This window comes from Nyctereutes procyonoides, unplaced genomic scaffold (assembly GCF_905146905.1).
Source record: "Nyctereutes procyonoides isolate TBG_1078 unplaced genomic scaffold, NYPRO_anot_genome, whole genome shotgun sequence".
Lineage (NCBI taxonomy): Eukaryota > Metazoa > Chordata > Mammalia > Carnivora > Canidae > Nyctereutes > Nyctereutes procyonoides.
This window is the reverse complement of record NW_026575052.1, coordinates 13,889,578-13,909,114: the sequence shown is the minus strand read 5'-3', so window position 1 is coordinate 13,909,114 and position 19,537 is coordinate 13,889,578. Positions and strand designations below refer to the sequence as shown.

At 52.1% G+C, this 19,537-nt stretch overlaps 1 protein-coding gene across 1 annotated transcript in view; it reads right to left on the bottom strand.

Moving 5' to 3' along the window:
* The window catches only part of OPRD1 (opioid receptor delta 1), a 33,176-nt gene extending 14,422 nt beyond the window's left edge, over positions 1-18,754 (bottom strand). The window contains exon 1 of the mRNA XM_055332363.1: positions 18,459-18,754. Within this exon, the coding sequence (XP_055188338.1) occupies positions 18,459-18,685 (227 nt within the window). The 5' untranslated portion in view covers positions 18,686-18,754. The remainder of the gene's footprint in view (positions 1-18,458) is intronic.
* Positions 18,755-19,537: the final 783 nt, after the last annotated feature.

The window sequence follows — 19,537 nt, the reverse complement described above, 5'->3', positions numbered from 1 at the left end:
CAGAAAGAGGCTGAGTGGAGATTGAAACTGAGAACTTTTCCCCCCGGAACCCCAGGACCTTCCATCCTGACTTCATTTTCGGCTTCTCCCCCTGTGGTCCCAAAATACTCCGTGCACCCTTCACACACTCTCTTTGAGAGTTAAAATATAAGCTCCCCAAAGGCATGGCATTTCTCTTGCTCCCCACTAGGCACCAAGAACCCACAGCACAGATAACACTGTGCTCAAAACACATTTGGCCAAGGAGTAAGTGCTGGTGTGTGTCTTCCACACTAGACTGACATCCTTCGGGCAGGAACCGTGTCCCCTCCATCCTGTATCCCAGGATCAGCACAGAGAGGACACAGGGTTTACTGGAGGATGCCCAGTAGGACAGAGGTGTCCAGGTGTCTGATTCTTTTTTTTTCTTAAAGATTTTATTTATTTATTCATGAGAGACACAGAGAGAAGTAGAGACACAGGCAGAGGGAGAAGCAGGCTCCCCACAGGGAGCCCAATGAGGGACTGGATCTCAGGACCCCGGGATCATGACCTGAGCCAAAGGCAGACGCTCTACCGCTAAGCCACCCAGTCGTCCCCAAGTGCCTGATCCTTGACTGAAGAGCTCTGGCTGGAACAATTCTTCTCCCCACTCCCTTCCTCCCTTCTATCCTCAACCCAGAACAACACAGGTCCCCTGAAGGACACCTGAGCCTGACCCTGCTTGCCCTGCCTCCGAAGTGACTCAGTTCTGCCGTGGCGAAAGGAAATGTCAGATCATTTCTCCAAAGTAGCTAATTTGTTTCTAACTAAACTGAGGGGTATTTTTTCCACTTAAGACACCACAGCCTATGGGGGATCTAAGCAGGGGCAAGAGACCTAAAAACAAATCCAATAACAGCAACAAGGTAAGAGCACCAGCCCTCGGTCACTGACCTTGTGCCACCTCGGGGACAAATCGAACAAAATTTCAGCCAAGATCAAAACTCATTTGGTTCCAAATAGCATGGATTGCTGGCATACTGAGAATTAACTTTGTTCCAAATGTTTTTTGAGATCTCAAAAATAATAGCTATTCCCTATGAAATGTTCAAACAACATAAAATCATTTAGTAAAGAAAATGTAAAACCACTATTAATATTACAGACCACTGCTGCAGATAACACGCCAACACTCGGACCCTGTTTTATACAAATGTGACTTTGCTCCAATACTGTTATATAACCTGTTTTTTCTCTCTCTCTCAAAAAAAATATGCTGTGACCATCTCTCTCTATCCATAGATACAAATTAAGACAATTTTTGGTTCCTACTTGTGATCCTAATCCAGAAGCCAAAGGACTTTTTCTGCAAAGTGCCAGAGGTAAACATCTTAGGCTCTCAGGCCACCGAGGATCTCTGTTGCATATTCTTGTTTTCTCTTTTACAACCCTTTCAAAGTATAAAAAACTATTTTTAGCTCAAGGACCACACGACAACAGACTGCAGGCCAGATCTAGTCTCACTCATGCACACTGAAGTTCCTGCATGAAATTACTTAACAAACCCCCTATTGCAGGACATGTAGGTTGTTTCCATTTTTCCGTTATCATAAATAACACTATTGATAAACACCTTTGCGCACGCAGCCATCTGTTGGTGTCCTTGGGAAAAAATTCCTGGAATCTCAGAGCTAGAAAGCGACTTCACAGTGAGGGCATTCCCCCTAAGGCACTCCAGACAAATGGCTGTGCAGTTTCTGCTTGAGTATGTCTGGAGACAGAGAACTCACCACCTGCAGGCACAATCCATCCCATTGTGGGGACTGCTCACAGAGTAAGCAAGTTCTCTCTGCTTTTGAGCCAAGGGCTGCCTTTTTCTACCTAGCACAGTTTTTCCTGGCTCTGCTCATGAAATCATAGAGTCTAAAACTAACCCTTCTCCCTTCCACGTGTTGGAAAAGGTGCTAAACAGTCCACGCCTCATCTGGCTGTGGTGAGACCAGAGTGAAGACAAGGAAGGAAGTGCTCGGTGCATGCTGGCTGGTAGGGCTGCTTGGTTAGCTGTCTTCGCAGCACCCCACGGCCATTCCTTGCCGCCCTCATCTTGGTTTGTTCTGGCACACTCCTGAGTGTGACTGTCCAAGGAAAGGGGATACCACCCTCTTGGGCCAATGGAGGGACAAAGATGATGCAGGTAAACCACATGGCAGGCATATAGACAGTGCTCAGGCCTGGCCTTCTCCTACCTCTCTGGGCAAGTAAGTGACGCCAAATCTATCTTCTGTGGGATCAAGAATCTCAAATCCATTCATGAGGACCTGTGCCCCAGCCAGCAGGGCTGGCCTCTGTGGACAGGTGTCCAGGTTTGTGCCCCATGGCTGACCATATCTGCCTGGATCCAGATGTGGTTCTGTGTTTCTGACTTCCCCCTCATTGCTGGTGCAAATCACAGCTGCACCCCCCCCAAAGCCCCTGCACCCCCGTCACACATGCCCCCAGGCTGGCCTCCTCAGCTCCCAGCAGTGTTCATCAACTTCTCCTTGTAAACTGCTCCAGAAATGCCCTGCCCCCCCCCCCCAGCCCCTGGCACTGCGGGCCAGGGATTCAGCAGATACAGTCACCACCGAGCCTTTGATAGCCTTAGCAGGTTAAAGGGTGGCCCCATGGGGCAGCGCAGGTGGCTCAGCAGTTTAGCGCCACCTTCAGCCCAGGGCGTGATCCTGGAGACCCGGGATCGAGTCCCATGTCGGGCTCCCTGCATGGAGCCTGCTTCTCCCTCTGCCTGTGTCTCTGCCTCTCTCTCTCTCTCTCTCTCTTTGTGACTAAATAAATAAATAAATAAATTTAAAAAAAGATTTTATTTATTTATTCATGAGAGACACACACACACAGAGAGAGGCAGAGACACAGGCAGAGGGAGAAGCAGGCTCCATGCACCGGGAGCCTGACGTGGGATTCGATCCCGGGTCTCCAGGATCACGCCCTGGGCCAAAGGCAGGCACCAAACCGCTGCGCCACCCAGGGATCCCAATAAATAAAATCTTAAAAAAAAAAAAAAGTGGCCCTGAGAAAGGCAGAGTCCACGTCCTAAGCCCTGGTGCCTGTGAATGTACTGACTTTACTTGGAAAAAGAGTCTTAGCAGGCATATTTAAGTTAAGGATCTTGAGATGAGACCATACTGGACTGTTTGGGTGGGGTTCTGACTCTGAAAAGCCACCTGGGCAGAAGAGGAGATGCCAGGTGAAGACAAAGACACAGACATGAGTGGTGCTGCCCCACAGCACAACAGGTACAGAGCCACCAGAAGTAGGAGGAGTCAGGGAAGGACTCTTCCCAGGCACCTTCAGAGGGAGTGAGGCCCTCCAGACGCTCTGTGCACTCCTGGCCTCCAGAACTGTAACAGAATACATTTCTGTTATTTTAACCTCATGTGAATCTGTTAGGGCAGCCCTAGGAAACTGGTACAAGATGGAAAGACAGATGGAAAAACCTTGAGCACCAGATACACCTAGATTTAAGCCCCAGCTCTGTCTCTATCTGTACAAACGTAGGCAAGCTCTAACTTCCCCGAGCCTCAGTCTGCTCCTCTGTGAACTGGGTATGATGATCTTATCACATGAAGGTGGAGCAAGTACCACATGAGTTCATGCCTACGATGTCCCTAGCATGCTGCTTATATTGTAGGGGCTTCTCTTGTCTAAATGAGGAAAAAGGCCCCAGCATGACACCTGCCGAGCTGTCCTGGGAGTCCTGGCCTGACTCCGTGATGGCCTTTGGTAACCTGCCACCACTGGGGTGAGACCCAGAGCCCTGTGCTGGAACTGTGCGCCGGAAGAGGCTCTTACCTCTTCCAACCTCCTCTCCCACTTTACAGATTGGAAAGCTGAGGCCCGGAGAGGGAAGGACAGTTTCAGGAGGTTACACAGGGTGTCAGTTTCCTGAGTCCTGAGAGGCCATGATCTTTTTTCTCTTCCAAGCTGTCCTCCTAGGAGCTCCTCTCAGAGGAGGGCTCAAGGGGGCTGAGGCCAAAGGGAAAGTGTGGAGGGGGCTCCTATCTAAGGCTTCAGAACTCCTATTGAGGGCCTGGGCTCTTAATATATGGCTACATTCTAGGTCCCTGTGTCCAGGGAGTAGCCAGTGTTACGGATGGATCTGTCCCCATCACCTTCATCATCTTCATGGTCTCCATCACAGCAGCTCCACTGACTCAGTGCTTACACGGGCCTGACGTCTTCTATTGAATTCTACTGTGGCATTTACATAGATTAGCTCATTTAATTACTCCAGCAACCCTATGAAGTTGCTACTATTATTATCATCTTGTTTTTAAAAAAAAGATGTTATTTATTTATTTGAGAGAGAGTGAAAGAGAGAGCAAGTGCATAAGCGGGGGAGGGAGGGCAGAGGGAGAAGCAGGCTCCCTACCCAGCAAGGAGCCCAATGTGGAGCTGGATCCCAGCAGCCTGGGATCACAACCTGAGCTGAAGGCAGACACCTAACCGACTGAGCCACCCAGGTGCCCCTATTATTATCATCCTTACACAGAGGAGGGAAGTGAGACTTGGGGAGTGTTCTGGGTTAAATCGGTGCCCCCCAAATTCATGTCAACCTAGAATCTCCAATGCGACCTTATCTGGAAATAGGGTCTTTACAGATATAATTAAGATGATATAATTAAGATCACACTAGATGAGGGTGGGCCCTAACTCCCCTATGATGGTGTCCCTATAAGAAGAAACACAGAGACACACATGTAGGGAACCCATGGGAAAACGGACGACAATCGGAAAGAATGCAATCGCACACCCGAGGGATGCCAGGCACTGCCAGTCAGCACCAGAGGCCAGACGGGGAAGGAGTCTTCCCAAGAGCTTTCGCAGGGAGCACGCCATGCTTGATGTCACATTTATGGCCACCCCAACGGGGAAGAATACATTCTTGTTGTTATAAGCCACCCAGCTTATGGTCATTTGTTATGGCAGCCCTAAGACGTGGATACAGAGGAGTTAAGCATCTTGCCAGCCATGGCCTCAAACACAGAAGAATCCCTGTCAGTTCAAAGTGCTCCACTCTCCAGTTCTCCCAACAAAAGGACTTTTTTTTTTTTTTTTTTGCATCAGGAATATAAAATGCTAGCACTGAAAGGAGAGGTGGCGGTGAGCGTATTTGCTGAACACTTACTCTGTGCCAATTGTACTGCTAAATGAGTGCCACAGGTGTATTTGTATCCCAAGGAATCTGCACAGGAGGGGAGTATTAGCCCCATTCTACGGGTGAGGAATGTTGAGGCTCAGAGGGGTGAAGCAACTCACTGAAAGTCCCACAGCGAGGAGTGGCGGGGTTGGGCCTTGGGTCCTTCAGACTCCAGAACTCACTAGCCTAACCTCTACCCCATCATCTTCTCCCTATATATCAAGTTCAATCACTTTGTTTTACAAAAGGAGGATGCCGAGGCACAGCTACAGCAGTGATCACAAAGGTCCTGCCCATGGTGGGGGAATAAACAGCTTAAACAAAGCATCTGCATGCCAGCCAACGGGGTCTAATCGGGGCTCCCTCTATTTGTAGACAAAGGGAGGTTGCTCTTCCCACTGGCAAAACAAGCCCAGGCTGCAGGCTCCGTCCCTGCCCACCATTTAACAGGGGTGGCAAGTCGCCAGAAATTAATTAGCTGTCTCAGTTTTGGCAAGGCCCAAGGAAGGAAAGTGGTTAATTATAACAAGGCATGTCACAGGAGAAGATTAAAGCCTGGAACACAGAACTAAAGGGACCTGAGTTGGACATGAGTGGGGGCTGGGGTGGCCAGGCCATGCTCAGCAATGAACAGGGCAGAGTCCTAACCAGTTCAGTTCAAGAATCACAACATGCCCATGGAAGCCAGGGGGATGGAGACAAGCTTCTCGATGAGAAGCTGGCTCTGCTTCTGGCTTAAGGGTGGCTGGACCAGGCAACGGAGCAGCCAGACACAACAGAGGCCCCCCGAAAGCAGAGTTCCTCCAGTGTAGCATAGTCAGCCAGTCATGGGTCTCTGGAAATAGGACAAGTCCCTCCGACACACACCTACTGACCTGCTGCCTGAGTGTCAGACCCTCGGCTGTGGCTGTAGCTGTGAACAAAGGCCACTACTCTCACCCCACACCTGCTCCCCTGAAGAGAGAGGGAGATGAGCAATCAAGTGCTTGGAAAAGTATGTATGGAATGGTGGGGGAGGGACACATAGGACAGGGTAGGAACGTGGCGGGGCGGTGGGGATGTCTGTTGGCCTGGGGGCATCAGAGAAGGCTCCCCAGAGGAGAGATTTACTAAGCAGAGAAGCAAAGGGTTACTCTAGAGAGAAGAGAGGCCTGAGGTTCCTGCACATCTTCCCTCTTGTCTTGTGGTTAGGGGATTTTGATTATAGATCCCAAGTACTCCATAGAGAGAATCTCATTGACAAAGTGTCAGCTAGATATTTAGGAAATACTTAGTGATGTCTCCTTAGGGTCAGGGATGGAGCTAGGAAATAGTAGAGAAGATGAAGGGGACACAGATCCCACCCTGCAGGAGCAACCAGTGTAAAAGGGAAGGCAATTGCATTACAACTAGAAAACACTGATCCATGACCATCTACTTGTGTACGGCTCCCCTAGTTCTATGAGAGGCGTGGGCAAAGGCACTGGATTTACATCATTGCACTTCATCCTCCCAACAAATGACTGTGGTAAGAAGGATCATTGCATTTGGCAGATGAGGGGACTGAGGCTCAAAGAGGCAGAGATACTTGCCCAAGGTCACACAGACTATAAGCTCTAGTACCGGAACCCAAGTCCAAGTCTGGCCGATCCTGTGATGATTAGTTTTCTGCATCAACCTGGCCGGGCTCCAGTACCCAGTTATATAATCAAACACCAATCTCGGTGTTGCCATGAAGGGATTTTGTAGATGTGGTTGCTATTTGCCATCAGTTGACTTGAAGTTACCCTTGGTAATGAGGGTCAACCTTAAGGGCAAAACTGAGGCTTCCTAGGGGAAGAAGAAATTCTTCTCTTGACTGTGGCATCAGCTGTTGCCTGAGAGTTTCCGGCCGCAGCAAGCCTGGCCAGACCCCACAACTGCATAAGCCATAAGTTTTGTTTTGTTTTGTTTTGTTTTGTTTTGTTTTTTTCTGCTAGGACCCTATCTGATACGGACCGGAGAGCCCATGCTCTAGGCCGAGGTGGATCCCAGGGAGCCACACACTCTCCTCACCAGAAAAGGGACAATAACACCAGCCCCCATGGAAGTGCTGTAGAGACTGAGATTTTTACAAGCAAGGTCCCCTGTTTGAAGCCTTGTGATATTACCAAAGCACAGGCTCATTTTTGCCAAGTCGGATTTGACGAGTTCTTGATTATTCTGATTCCTTACCATCACCACGTAAATGTCCCACAATTCCATGTAAAAATACTGCGTGCAAATTTGTCATTCTTAGCGACCACAGTGTGGGTGATACAGGGATGAGACAACCTGTCTTCAGCCCCCAAGGGACACTCTTTGAGGACAAGGGGCAAGGTAGGCCCTGTGCAGGGCACATCACATCCATCCTCTCCTTCAACTCACACCCACCGTGGGAAGTGGAGAGCTATGTATTCCCATTTTGTTCACAGAAGGAACAAAACCCACAGGGCAGAGGCACTTGTCTAGGAGTACAGTGTGAACAGAACCAGGATGCAAAAGTCAGATGTTCCAAAAAACCCAGGTTTCTCACCTCTAGGCCTTTGGGCATGCTGTGCCTTACTTATCATATATCTCTCTGCCAGACACACAAGAGTTTTACTTTTCTTTTATTTATTAACAATTTATTATTTTAATAACTTTATGACTCAAACCACCCTGTTCCACGGCATCTCCTAATCCCGGGTGCTATTAAAAAAAAAAAAGGTCATTTTTCACGTTGGCATCAAAGGCTGTCACAGTCTCTTTGCACACACAGGCTCTGGGAGTCAGGGGGGCCTCAGTTCACTGGCTGACTGCTACTTACCAACTGTGGCCCTGGGCAAGTGATTTCGCTTCTCTGAGCCTCAGTTGTCCTCATCTGTCAAATGGAGAGAAATATGGTCCCAGCCTCAGAGAGTCAGGGGAATTGAGTGAGATAATACTCGAGAGGTGCTCAGCACAGAGCTGGCCACCTTGTCAGCACTCAAGAAAGGTCAGCAGCACTATTTTCAGCATCAAGTCCTGTGGAGTCAATATGTCACGCTTTGCTGGGATGACAAGGCTTGCGCAGGTGAAGGGAGTGTCTCAGGGGCTACCTGCCCCTCCTGGCGGGCAGCCCTCTGGCCACAGGCTGGGCTCCACTTCCCTGCCCCAGCTCTCCCAGGGAGGAACGGAAAATCACTAGAAAGGGGGGCATTTCCCAGCACTTCAGGAGGATGAGTTTTCGTAACCAAGGGAAACAGATTATCTCTATCTGTCCTGCAGAGGCATCTGGGCTGGCCGGGAGAAGCAGTTTTCCTCCCTTGGCTTAATCCTGTCCCTGGTTCCCCAGTGCCGGGAAACCAGCCAGAAGGCATCATTATCACCAACAACTTCCTGTTCCAGGCCAGGCCCTGAGCTGGGACCATACATCATCTCCATTCACCTTCACTGTTCCCTCTCCCCGACCTCACCATGTACAACTGCAACCCCACCATTCTCTCTCTCTCCAGGCCTCTTTTAGTTGACCTCTTGGCCTATAGCCTTGGCCTTACATCTACTTATTTATTGTCTATCTTTTCCCCCACTGGAATGTTAGCTTCATGAGGGCAGGGACTATGCCTTTTTTCTTTTTTTTTTTAAGATTTTATTTGTTTGAAAGACAGAGAGGTCGCAAGCAGGAAGCCCAATAAGAGATCAATCCCAGAACCCCAGGATCATGACCTGAGCCAAAGGCAGACACTTAACTGACAGAGCCACCCAGGCACCCAGGGACTGGGTCTTGATCACTTTTACGTGCATAGCCCCCAGAACCATGCCTGGTATTACGATGAGCTGCTGAATGTATGTTTGCCACAACCCTGCAATGCAGGTGATTTTCTATCATCCCCATCTTACAAATGAGAAAACAGGCTTGGTGAGGTGAGCCCAAGGATGAAGGCCAGCAAGAAGCAGATCCGTGTTTGAACCCCGATCTCTCTGCATCTGAAGGATGTGGCTGCCTTGCCAGCTGCTGGCTCTGCCCCAGGACTCTTGGACTTCTTTGGGCCTTTGGGATGTCAGTGGCTCCCAGGCCAGGCTGCCCTGTACAGGTACCCACTCTGCATGCTCCTGGGTATGACTATTTTTAGCTACCCATTGGCTCTCCCTTAGCCCAGGTAATCCCAAAAGTAGAAAGAGATGCAAGAGGCAACAAGGGGTTAAGAAAGGCAAGTTCCAATGCTGCCGTGGCCACTAACTCAAGAGACACAACCTCTCCAAGCATCAGTTCCATTTTTAAATTAGAGGGACTGAACCTGGCATATGAGTGGCAGAAGACAGGCCAGTAGTTAAGAGTGTGGGCCCTGAGATCAGAGTGACCTAATTTCAGTCTGACTCCAGGACTTTGCTCGTGTAACAGAACTCTGTGCCTCAAGCTTCTTCACTTATAAATGGAAGCAAAAACTCACCTCATGTGGGTCTGTGAGAATTAAAGGGGTAGTATCCATATCTCTCTAGGCTGACTGCCTGGCACAAAATAAGTGTTCAGTAAAGAGAATCATCGTCCATGATTCAAAGCTCTCCACCTCGGTGAAAAGGTCACCTCGGCAGGGGGGAAGACGGAGGCCATTTCCGCCTCTCCCTATGCTGTGTGCGTTGAAAGGGGCTCTTTGACCTCACAGGACTTTGAAGTTTGAGTTCTTTCGATTCATCAAGACTCAGAAAGCTACAGAAGACGAGATTCTTTTCCATACACACCCACCCTGGCCAGAGACAAAGCTGTTGATTTCTGCAGCTGCACAGGGAGCTATAAATCAATAGAATCCAATCCAGACACCCCATCCCACCCCATATCCCCCAGCTGGTAATAGGACCGCTGCAGCCAATGATGGTAAATTGCTAATTTAAGCCAGGCTTTCTGCTCAAGCCCACGATTATCCCTCTTCCTGTGCATGTTATGATGTTCTGGGTAGCCAATTGGATTTAGAGGTCCCAGGACTCTGAGGTTAATGAAATCATGCCTTGCCCTTTGCGCAGCCTCCAGACAGGCATCATCTGCCAGGAAGGGTAGAAGGGGGATCTGAGATCACAGCATCTCTGAATCTCAGTGTTGGGGAGAGGAGCCTACAGTTATGTTTCTCTTTTTCTGCACCCAAATCTCCAAGCTGTGCCTCCACCCAGTGGTTTTCCAGTGTCCTCTTGCATACCTTCAGAGATGGGAAGTTCCCTACATTACACAGCAGCTCTTACCTTCTTGGAGAGTTTTTTTTTTTAAAGATTTATGTGTTTATGTTAGAGGGAGAAGTGCATGTGTGAGAGTACAGTGGGAGGAGTACAGAGGGAGAGAGAGAGGAAAACTTAAGCAGACTCCATGCTGAGCATGGAGCCTGACGTGGGGCCTGATATTACAACCCTGAGATCACAACCTGAACTGAAACCAAGAGTCACATAGATGCCCAACCAACTGTACCACCCAGGCGCCCCTGGAGAGCTTTAACTGTTGGAAAATTCCTTGTAGAAGTAAAAATAGGTGTCACAAATATAAGAGTTCAAGAATGTTCACAGATGCACTGTTTAGATTGCCATAATACTGGAAATAACATAAGCCCCCCCAACAAATAGAACACATTCATACAATGCAGCCATCAAAAAACCATGTTTTCAAAGAATCTTTGATAACATGACAACACATTCATGATGTAATATCAAGTGAAAAGACTACTTACAAGGTATTATATATAACATGATCACTGTTCCAATACTGTGATCCTGCTATCATTAAAGTACACACACACACACACACACACACAGGCAGAGAGAGAGAGAGAGAGAGAGAGAGAGAGAGAGAGAGAGAGAGAGAGAGAGATGGAAAGGAAATACACCAAAATGATGAAGCTTTTTTCTTTGTAGTGAGATTATGGGTAATATATATGTTTCTACTTCAACTTCTTCATATTTTCTGAAATAACTGTGTTAGCTTTACAGCAAAAGAAAATTTCTAATATTGAGCTAATAAAACTTCCCTATACAATCTACCCAATAATTCCAGTTCCTCTGGGGCTCAATAAATACTGATCAATGGGGCACCTGGGTGGCTCAGTTGATTAAGCGTCTGCCTTCGGCTCAGGTCATGATCTCAGGTTCCTGGGATCAAGCCCATGTCCTGTCAGGCTCCCTGATCAACAGGGAGTCTGCTTCTCCCTCTCCCTCTGCTCTTCCCCCACCTCGCCCCCAGTTGGTGCTCTCTCTCTTAAATAAATAAAAGATCTTAAAAAAATAAATGCCAGTTGAAAGAATGAAAAGCAAGCCTTTGAAACAGACACAATAGGGATGCCTGGGTGGCTCAGCGGTTGAGCGTCTGCCTTTGGCTCAGGGCGTGATCCTGGAGTCCCCAGGATTGAGTCCCACATCCGGCTCCCTGCATGGAACCTGCTTCTCCCTCTGCCTATATCATTGCCTCTCTCTCTGTTTCTCTCATTAATAAACAAATAAAATCTTGAAAGAAGAAAGAAAGAAAGAAAGAAAGAAAGAAAGAAAGAAAGAAAGAAAGAAAGAAAGATGATAGAAAGAAAGATGATAGAAAGAAAGATAGAAAATGTTTACTGTAAACTTGCTTGGGTGCTGAAGTCCTTCACATCAGGCCCCATGAACTTCTCAAAACCACCCTGCGAAGCTCTAACGCTACTCCCATTTCACAGATGAGAAAACTGAGGCTGTGTATTGCCGAGGCTCGCTCTCGCTCTCTGTAACAGCACAGCTGGGTCCCGATCGCATGTCAGCCCACGCAGAGGCCTTGGAGATTTGCAGACAGCAGAGCCCGCTCCTCCCTTCCTCTAACTATGTGTCACTAGCTCTCGCCCCAGCTATCCTGTGGACAACAGTGCCAGAGCGGACATGGAGTGGGTCTGGAGTCAGAAAGACCTGAGTTTGCACCTTTTGGACTGTGAGAGGCGGCCGCTCCTCTGAGCCTTCCCATCCTCATCTATAAATAAGAATCTACAGCCCCCATTGCAGGGCTGTCATGCAGCCGGAAAAGCCTCTGGCATGTGGCGGAGGCTCAGGAGAGGCTTCTTGGTGCCCTTGGTGACTCGGGGCTCACCCCAGTGGGTCTGTGAGTCACACACACTCTCCAGGGAACGCCCCGAGAACTGGGAAGTGGCAGGCCAGGGGCCAAGGCCAGGAGGTGCCACGGAGACACCAACCAGGGCTACTGCTTGCTCTCCCTGCTGAGCCTCACGGGGGGGGGGGGGGGGGGGGTCAAATGGCTCAGCCTCCTGCCTTCTTGAAGGTCTGACACACTCTTATTTTTTTTTTAAAGGACATTTTTGGTTTGTTTGTTTTTAGAGAGGGAGGAAGAGGGAGACAGAGAATCCTAAGCATATTTGTAGAGGGAGAGGGAGACAGAGAATCCTAAGCAGGCTTCATGCCCGTGTGGAGCCCAACGCGGGGCTCAATCTCATGACCCTGAGATCATGACCTGAGCCAAAATCAAGAGTCGGACGCTTAACCACTGAGCCTCCCAGGTGCCCCAGCACTCCATTTTAGAAAGGGGACAACTGACGCCAGGGTTTTGGTGACCCATCCAAAGTGGCACCGCTCTCTTCCATCGCCCTTGAGCAAGCCCGTTTTCCCTGCACTGCGGCCCTCCTTCCTCCTTCCCACCCCATGCCCACCCATACCCAATTCATCCTCTTGAACACCATTCCACCCAGATTGCTCTAAAGTCCTCTTCCCCAAGGCCTGTGGCTCCGAGCTCCCTCATTTCCCAGTATGGTCACCTTACCGTGGGACCCGAGAGCCAGTCCAGCCTCAGCTTCCACTGCCTAGACCCGCAACTCCTGCCTCAGTGTAGCCCCTGACACAACCATGCCGGCCTGTCTCCAGGTCTCTCCTCCATCTCTCCACCATTCCTCCTCCCCACCAGCGCGGTCCAGCCAAAGCTCAGTGCACAGCAGATGCTCCTGACAACCCTGCCAGGCTGAGGAGGACACCTACTTGCGAGGCAGATCGGGCTTTTGTCCCTGCAGCCTTTCCACCTTCAAAGCCACCCAGCCCCTGGCACTTACTCAGCTCCACCACGGTAAAATTCCCCGCCCTCTGCAGCTCTCAGTGATCCTGGGAACGTCTCTTTGTTCATGCTGTTCCCTCTGCTGGGAATGTTCCGCCCCTCTCCAAGTAGCCAACTGCTCCTGCCCCTTCACGACTCAGCACAGGCGGTACCTCCTCTGGCTGGGTCAGGTGCTTGTGCTGGCCTCCCACAGCTCTGGAAGCCAGAGGCCATGCTGGAGCTTCAGCTGAGAGTCTGGGCCATGGGGGTTGAGGCTGGGCAGGCCTGGCAGGGGTCGGCATCAGCAAATGCTTGTTGAATAAGTAGATGTGCAGATTATTCAGGAAGCAGGGAAGGGCCAAAGATGGAAAGTATAAACAGGTCCCCCAGCCGCACTTGGCCCACCTGGAGCAGCAGCCGGGGTGTGCTAGTTAATCACAGCACCTGGCACACGCTGAGGGCCTACTGTGTGCCAGGTGCTGTGCTGCAGCCTTTATATCCATGAGCTCGTTGGATCCTCCCCCAAAGCTCCCCTGATCACACCAATTTTGCAGATGTAGAAATGAGGTTCAGGGAGCCGTTTGCCCAAAGCCACACCACCAGGACACGGTCCAGCTGAGATTAAGACCTGGCACTTCCTGATCCCCAGCCATGACCTCTACCACTCACTGCACTGTGTCACCTCACTGGATCTCACCCTGGGTCCACAGACCCCAACCCAGGTTAGAGACAGGAGGGACACAAGAAGGCAAGGGGCTCATTCTGGGCCTCCAAAAACCAAGGTGGGGACTCAGAGCTCCCAATCCTGCAAAGTCCCAGCAGCCTCTGGCACCTTGGCAGTAGAAAGACCAGCAGCCAGAACTCCTCATTCATCTGTCATGACCCTGTCCCCATCCATGCGGCCCGGGGCCAAGCTCCCTTCCCAGCTCTGCTGTACACTGCAGGCGCTCGGGATGGGAGGGAAAACATGCTGCTTGACCAATGTTGTTTTGTCATCTTTAGGGCAAAGGTGTTCATGAGTCAGGTACTATGATCCACACTCTATAAATGAAGAAACTCGGGTACAGGGTCACAATCCAACTCATTAAAGAGCTTAGTAAATGGCAGAGCCTGCACCAGATAGGAGGAGAAGTCAGAAGATTTAGGGACCAAGGGAGAGACCAAGGGGCAGAGAAGCACTGCCGGAAACAGTCATGACGAGGCAGGCTGAGGCTGGTTATAAGCAGGGGTGGCGGGGGGGGGGGGGTGGAGAGAGGGGTGGTAAGAGACACAGCAGGGCACGAGTGGGGGAGGGCAGGCAGGGAGACAGGGCAGGCTAGGGAACAGACAGGTGGCCACGTGGAAAAGCATCGACTCCACTCTCCTGCCTGGATTCTGGGGCAGGCAAACTAGGAAGTCCTGGGCCATGCAGAGGGAAGATATAGGGGGTCACCTGTCAGAGATGGGGGTGTGCTAAGCCCTTCACACCCTGTCCTACCCAGCGGGCCACCAGTGGGAACTCTGAGATGCCAGCCCCGCTCAGGGCACTGACCTGACCGCCAGCAAGAGGGGTTGTCGGGCATCTGCTCTGAGCACCCACAGGGTTACCACGGTGGCTGAACTCACACTGAGGGACTAGATGATGCTCTGCCGGGGGACCCAATGTCCCCCCCAAATCCTGCTCATACTTCACAGAAACGTCAGGAACCACAGAGCACAATTTTTTGTTTGCTAAGAGCACCATTCCCAGAGGCCCCTCTCGTGCATCCAGAAGGAAGAGTGGGCTTCTCAAGCGGGTCCCTGAAGTAGGGAGAGGGCCAGAGTGTGGGGGAGGCGGGAGTGGAGGCTGCTTCATGATTCTGAGGTTCTTTGTTCTTAGCCCCTCATCCCTGTCAGGCTTCTGGTCAGAGGTTCTTCCCTCAGCTTCTTACCTCGTTACCCACTCCTCATCCTTCAGCTCCTCAGAGGTCTTCTCTGAACTTCCTGACCAGGTGAGACCCCCACACACCCACCATGGTCTCCCAAAGTCCCCACCTGCTCTCCCATCGCCCTCAGCACTGCTACAAATTCGTTTGTTAGATGACTAGCTGATGATCATCATTCCTCCCACCATGAGGACAGAGACGGCGTGGTTTTTTTCCTCACCATTGTATCTCAGCATCTAGCACAGTGTATCCATAGAATTTTCCTGAATGAGTTAATTCTTTTCATTCCTTCACATAGAGACAATCCCTTTTCTCAAAGCAGGTAGATGGCTCAGCAACAACACTCACAGCAGCCCCTGACACATCGCTGCTATTCCCTCCTTACAGGGGAAGAAATGAGCCTCAGGGAGGTAAAGCTGCTAACCCAAATGCACAGCAAGGAAGTGGCTTTGAACTCAGGGTTTGAACTTAGACACGGCTGGCTTCAGAGCCCCACCTCTGCCCTTGTTTCCCAACCCCCTTCCCACCCCAAGGATTTCTCAGGATCTTCCTTTGGACACCTGCACCCACCTCCAAGTGCCCGAGCTCAGGACTGACAAGCAGAATTTGTTCCCTCAACCATTCATTCATTCATTCAGCCAATCAACTGACTCATTTATTGGTTGTGCCAAGGCCTGCATGAGGTACCAGGAAACCAGACAGATAGGGGGCTTCTCTCCATCCTGGGCTCCCCTCTGTCCACTGCTCTTGGGGCTCTGGCAGCAGAAGTAGAGCACCAGGCAGTGGCCCTCTCCTCAGCCTCCCTGTCAGTGGGGAAGAATTAAGCACCAGCCCCATCATTACCCCTCCCGCCCGCCTGGACAGCAGCCTAAAATACCTGGGCCAGATAATGTGTAGGTTCACAATTCTTTTGTCTCCATTGTTCTCTGATGATCTGGGACACAAAGAGGGACAGAATTTTGCCCCTTTTTCCTTCCATGCAATTCTTTGACTATCCCCTATCCCCGGCAGCTCTGGAAAAAGTTCAAGACTTGGAGTCACAAGACCAGGGTTTTAGCTCCAGGTCTGCAGCTGGCTGTGGGACCTTCGGAGAACAAATCACCCCACCTCTCTCTAAACCACAGACTGCACATCTGCAAGATGGAAGGGATCATATTGAGGATTCTAATGCCTATCCCACAGGCTTGTAGGTGAGAATTAAATCACTCAGACCCGGAGAGACAGTTATCACATAGATGATTGGCCCAAGAAATGTCTTAGCAACATGGGGACCTATGGGGGACAGCTATGCTGCTTGCAAGATGCATCTGACAATGGGATCTGGGGAAGGTTGGTGGGGAGAAGCCTTAGCAAACTAAGCCTAGAGCATTCCCTGAGCAGACCCTCAGAAGTGAGGGGCCTTCTCCTGGCTCACTGGAGTGGGGGGGCTGTGCTCATCAACCCAACAGCCAGAGTCTCTGGAGAAGAGGCTGGGAATGGGATTACTTCCGCACCTAGAGCTCCCCCAAGAGGGTATGTGCATGGAACCTGGAACTCAGAATCTAATCTACCCTCAGGCTCACCTCAGGACAAGTGCCTCTTTCACCCTCCCTTCTTTAAAAGGCACTAGATGCTAAGGGATCTGGAAATTTTCTCCTCTTCACGACACAGACAGCTTCCATTTCCTGGGTCCAGGCACCAGGCCAGCTACATTCTATATGTTTGTTCACTGATACTTTACAAAAACCGTGTTGAAGAAGGTTCTATTATTACCCCATTTTATAGATGAAGAAAGTGAGGCTCAATGAGGCTACATGACATACCCAAGTCACACACAGAGCCAGTTCATGGCAGAGCTGGGATTCATACTCAGGTTGGCCCCACTCTAAAGCCTGTACCACCTCCAACGACGAAGTGGGGAGAATCACTGGCAAAACGCACAGCAAAGATCAATCCTGCCTGTGCTTGGAGAAATTCTCCTACTGTAGCTGGTAATGAGTCACTGAGAGCACAGGAAATTCTTGTGCCCTCCACTCTTCCTGGGGGAGCAAAGATGCCAAAGCTCCCTCAACACCCACACACCCATCCAATGCTCCAACGCCCAACACTCTGTCCTGCAGAGAGCCTAGACTCTGGAATTCAGACTGCCAACTGAGGAGATGGGGTCTCTATCCTTCAGACAAGGAAACTGAGACACATGGGGCAGAAGGTGGGACAGGACGACTCGGGTGCCCACTGAGATGGGCATTGGTCACTGGGCTGAGACCACAGTTCCTATCTCCAGCCTCTGAGTCCACATCTCTCCTGCTGGGTGGCACTACAGCCCAGAGAGGTTTAGGGCTGTGCCCTTGGTCAACCAGCACGGATGACCCATTTCCAACTATCAGTAAATACAAGGGCATCTTTGATGTTAGAAGGATAGGAGTTTCCTTTCGATCCCTTTTGCCCACGTCTGAGCTAGCAGAACTGGGTCAGGAGGCTGCTTCCAGGCAAGCCGATGATGTTTTGGGATCTCTGAGAAAGTCCCAGCAGTCTACATAGATACCGGGAAGAGAATTTCGCTTCCTGAGCTGGAGGCACAAACTCCACTCCCGCCCCAACCAACCAGTGCTGCCTGGAGCAGAAAGAAAAGCCTGTGAGAGAAGAGGAGAGGGTGACACGGGGCACTTGTGAGGCGCTGAGGCTTCGCTGAATCACATCCAGGGCTGGAGACCAGATGGCCACTGAGGAGGGAAGCAGAGAACTGACCGGCGCCCCACAGCCGTTGCCCAGCGGACCCAGGAACCACGGGCTCTCCATCAGTGGACACACACGCAGGCGCCCAAGCCCAAGGCTCCAAAGCCACCGCCCCCCACGCCCCCAGCGTGCTCTGCTCCCCCTGGATTTCAGGGATTTGACAAGAAACAACACGCTCACATAGTCACAGTCTCATCCAGAGAGAATCGCCCACTGATGGTGCGGGACAAGCACAACACAGGAACCCCAAGGGATGGCCATCAAATGGGACTTGGCAAGCGCCCCCACAGAGCGTGCAGACACCCAAGCACTCCCCTGCCCCCACACCTGCACAGACAGCTGTGTCCCCCGGCGCCCACTCGCAGGAGGGCTTGCGAGGTCCAAACCTTCAATACATCTGTACTGTCACAGACACAGGATCCCCCACTGGCAAACTGTGGCAGACACCCTGACTGTCGCCAAAGTGTCCCACATCGCCTCGTGCAGAAGCCAGGGGACGCGAACAAACGATCAAATGTTACTCGGTCCCACACACACACGCACACACACGCACACACACTCACTGTCCAGCGTCCTTCTCGCGACGGAGGCGGGCCGGGCCGGGCCGGGCCGGGCTCCCCTGCAGGAGGCGGACGCGCGGGGAGCCCGGGTCGGCGGTGCGCGCCTCACCCCGAGGGCCCGGCCGCCGCCGACTCACCGGACGATGCCGAACATGACGAGCACGTTGCCCAGCAGCCCCACGGCGCACACGGCCGAGTAGAGCGCGGTGATGGCGACGGCCAGGGCGAGGGACGAGGCGCTCCGGGCGCCCGGCGGCCCCGACGCATTGGCGCCGGCGCTGGGGAAGGCGCCGGGGAGCGCGTCCGAGGCGTTGGCGAGGAGCGGGGGCTGCAGCTCGGCGCGGGCGGAGGGGGCGGGCTCCATGGCGGCCGGGCGCCGCGTCCCTCCGCCGTGCGCCCTGGGCGCAGACACCCGTGCGAGGCGCGCGCGAGGCCCGAGGCGGCGGCCCCGACGCCGCGGGCTGCAGCGCCCCGGCCGCCCCGCTGGCCCCGCGCCCTCCGCCCGCCGCCCGCGCCCGGCCGCCCTCCCGCCCTCCCGCCCCGAGCGCTCTGAGCCCGAGCCGCTGCCGGCTCCTCGGACGCGCCCGCCGCGCGCACCACGTGGCCCGGAGGCGGCCGCCAGTCTGCGCCCGCGACCGGGGGCGGGCGCTGCACCACCGGCTGGGAGCCGGGCCGGGAAGGCTCCCCACTGCTCCCGGGGCCGCTTCCCGGGCTCGGGCGCCCCCGGACCCCGGCGGGGCTCCCCTCCGCACCCTTTGGAGTCAGGAGGACCTGGATGTGAATCCCGCGTCTCGCCCCCATCCTAACGCGGAAGAAAGTGACCTTGGGGGAGTCACTTAAGCTCTCTCAACCTCATTTTCCTCGACTGTAAAAGGGGGATCACTGCACCACCTCGCTCAGAGGGGTGTCGTGGACATTACGATGACCCGCGTAAAGAACTCAGCTCAGTGCCAGGCACACAGTACGTGCTCCATAAATGGCATTATTAGCCATGATTTTCTGGCACCACATTCATTCGCTCAACAGCTATTTTGGAGGTGGCAAATAAAATAAGAGCCGGTACTACTGGGGATCCATTCGGTACTACTGGGGATCCATTCGGTACTACTGGGGATCCATTCGTCAGTGCACAAAACCAGATGTATCGGGGATCCCTGGGTGGCTCAGTGGTTTGGCGCCTGCCTTTGGTCCAGGGGGCGATCCTGGAGACCCAGGA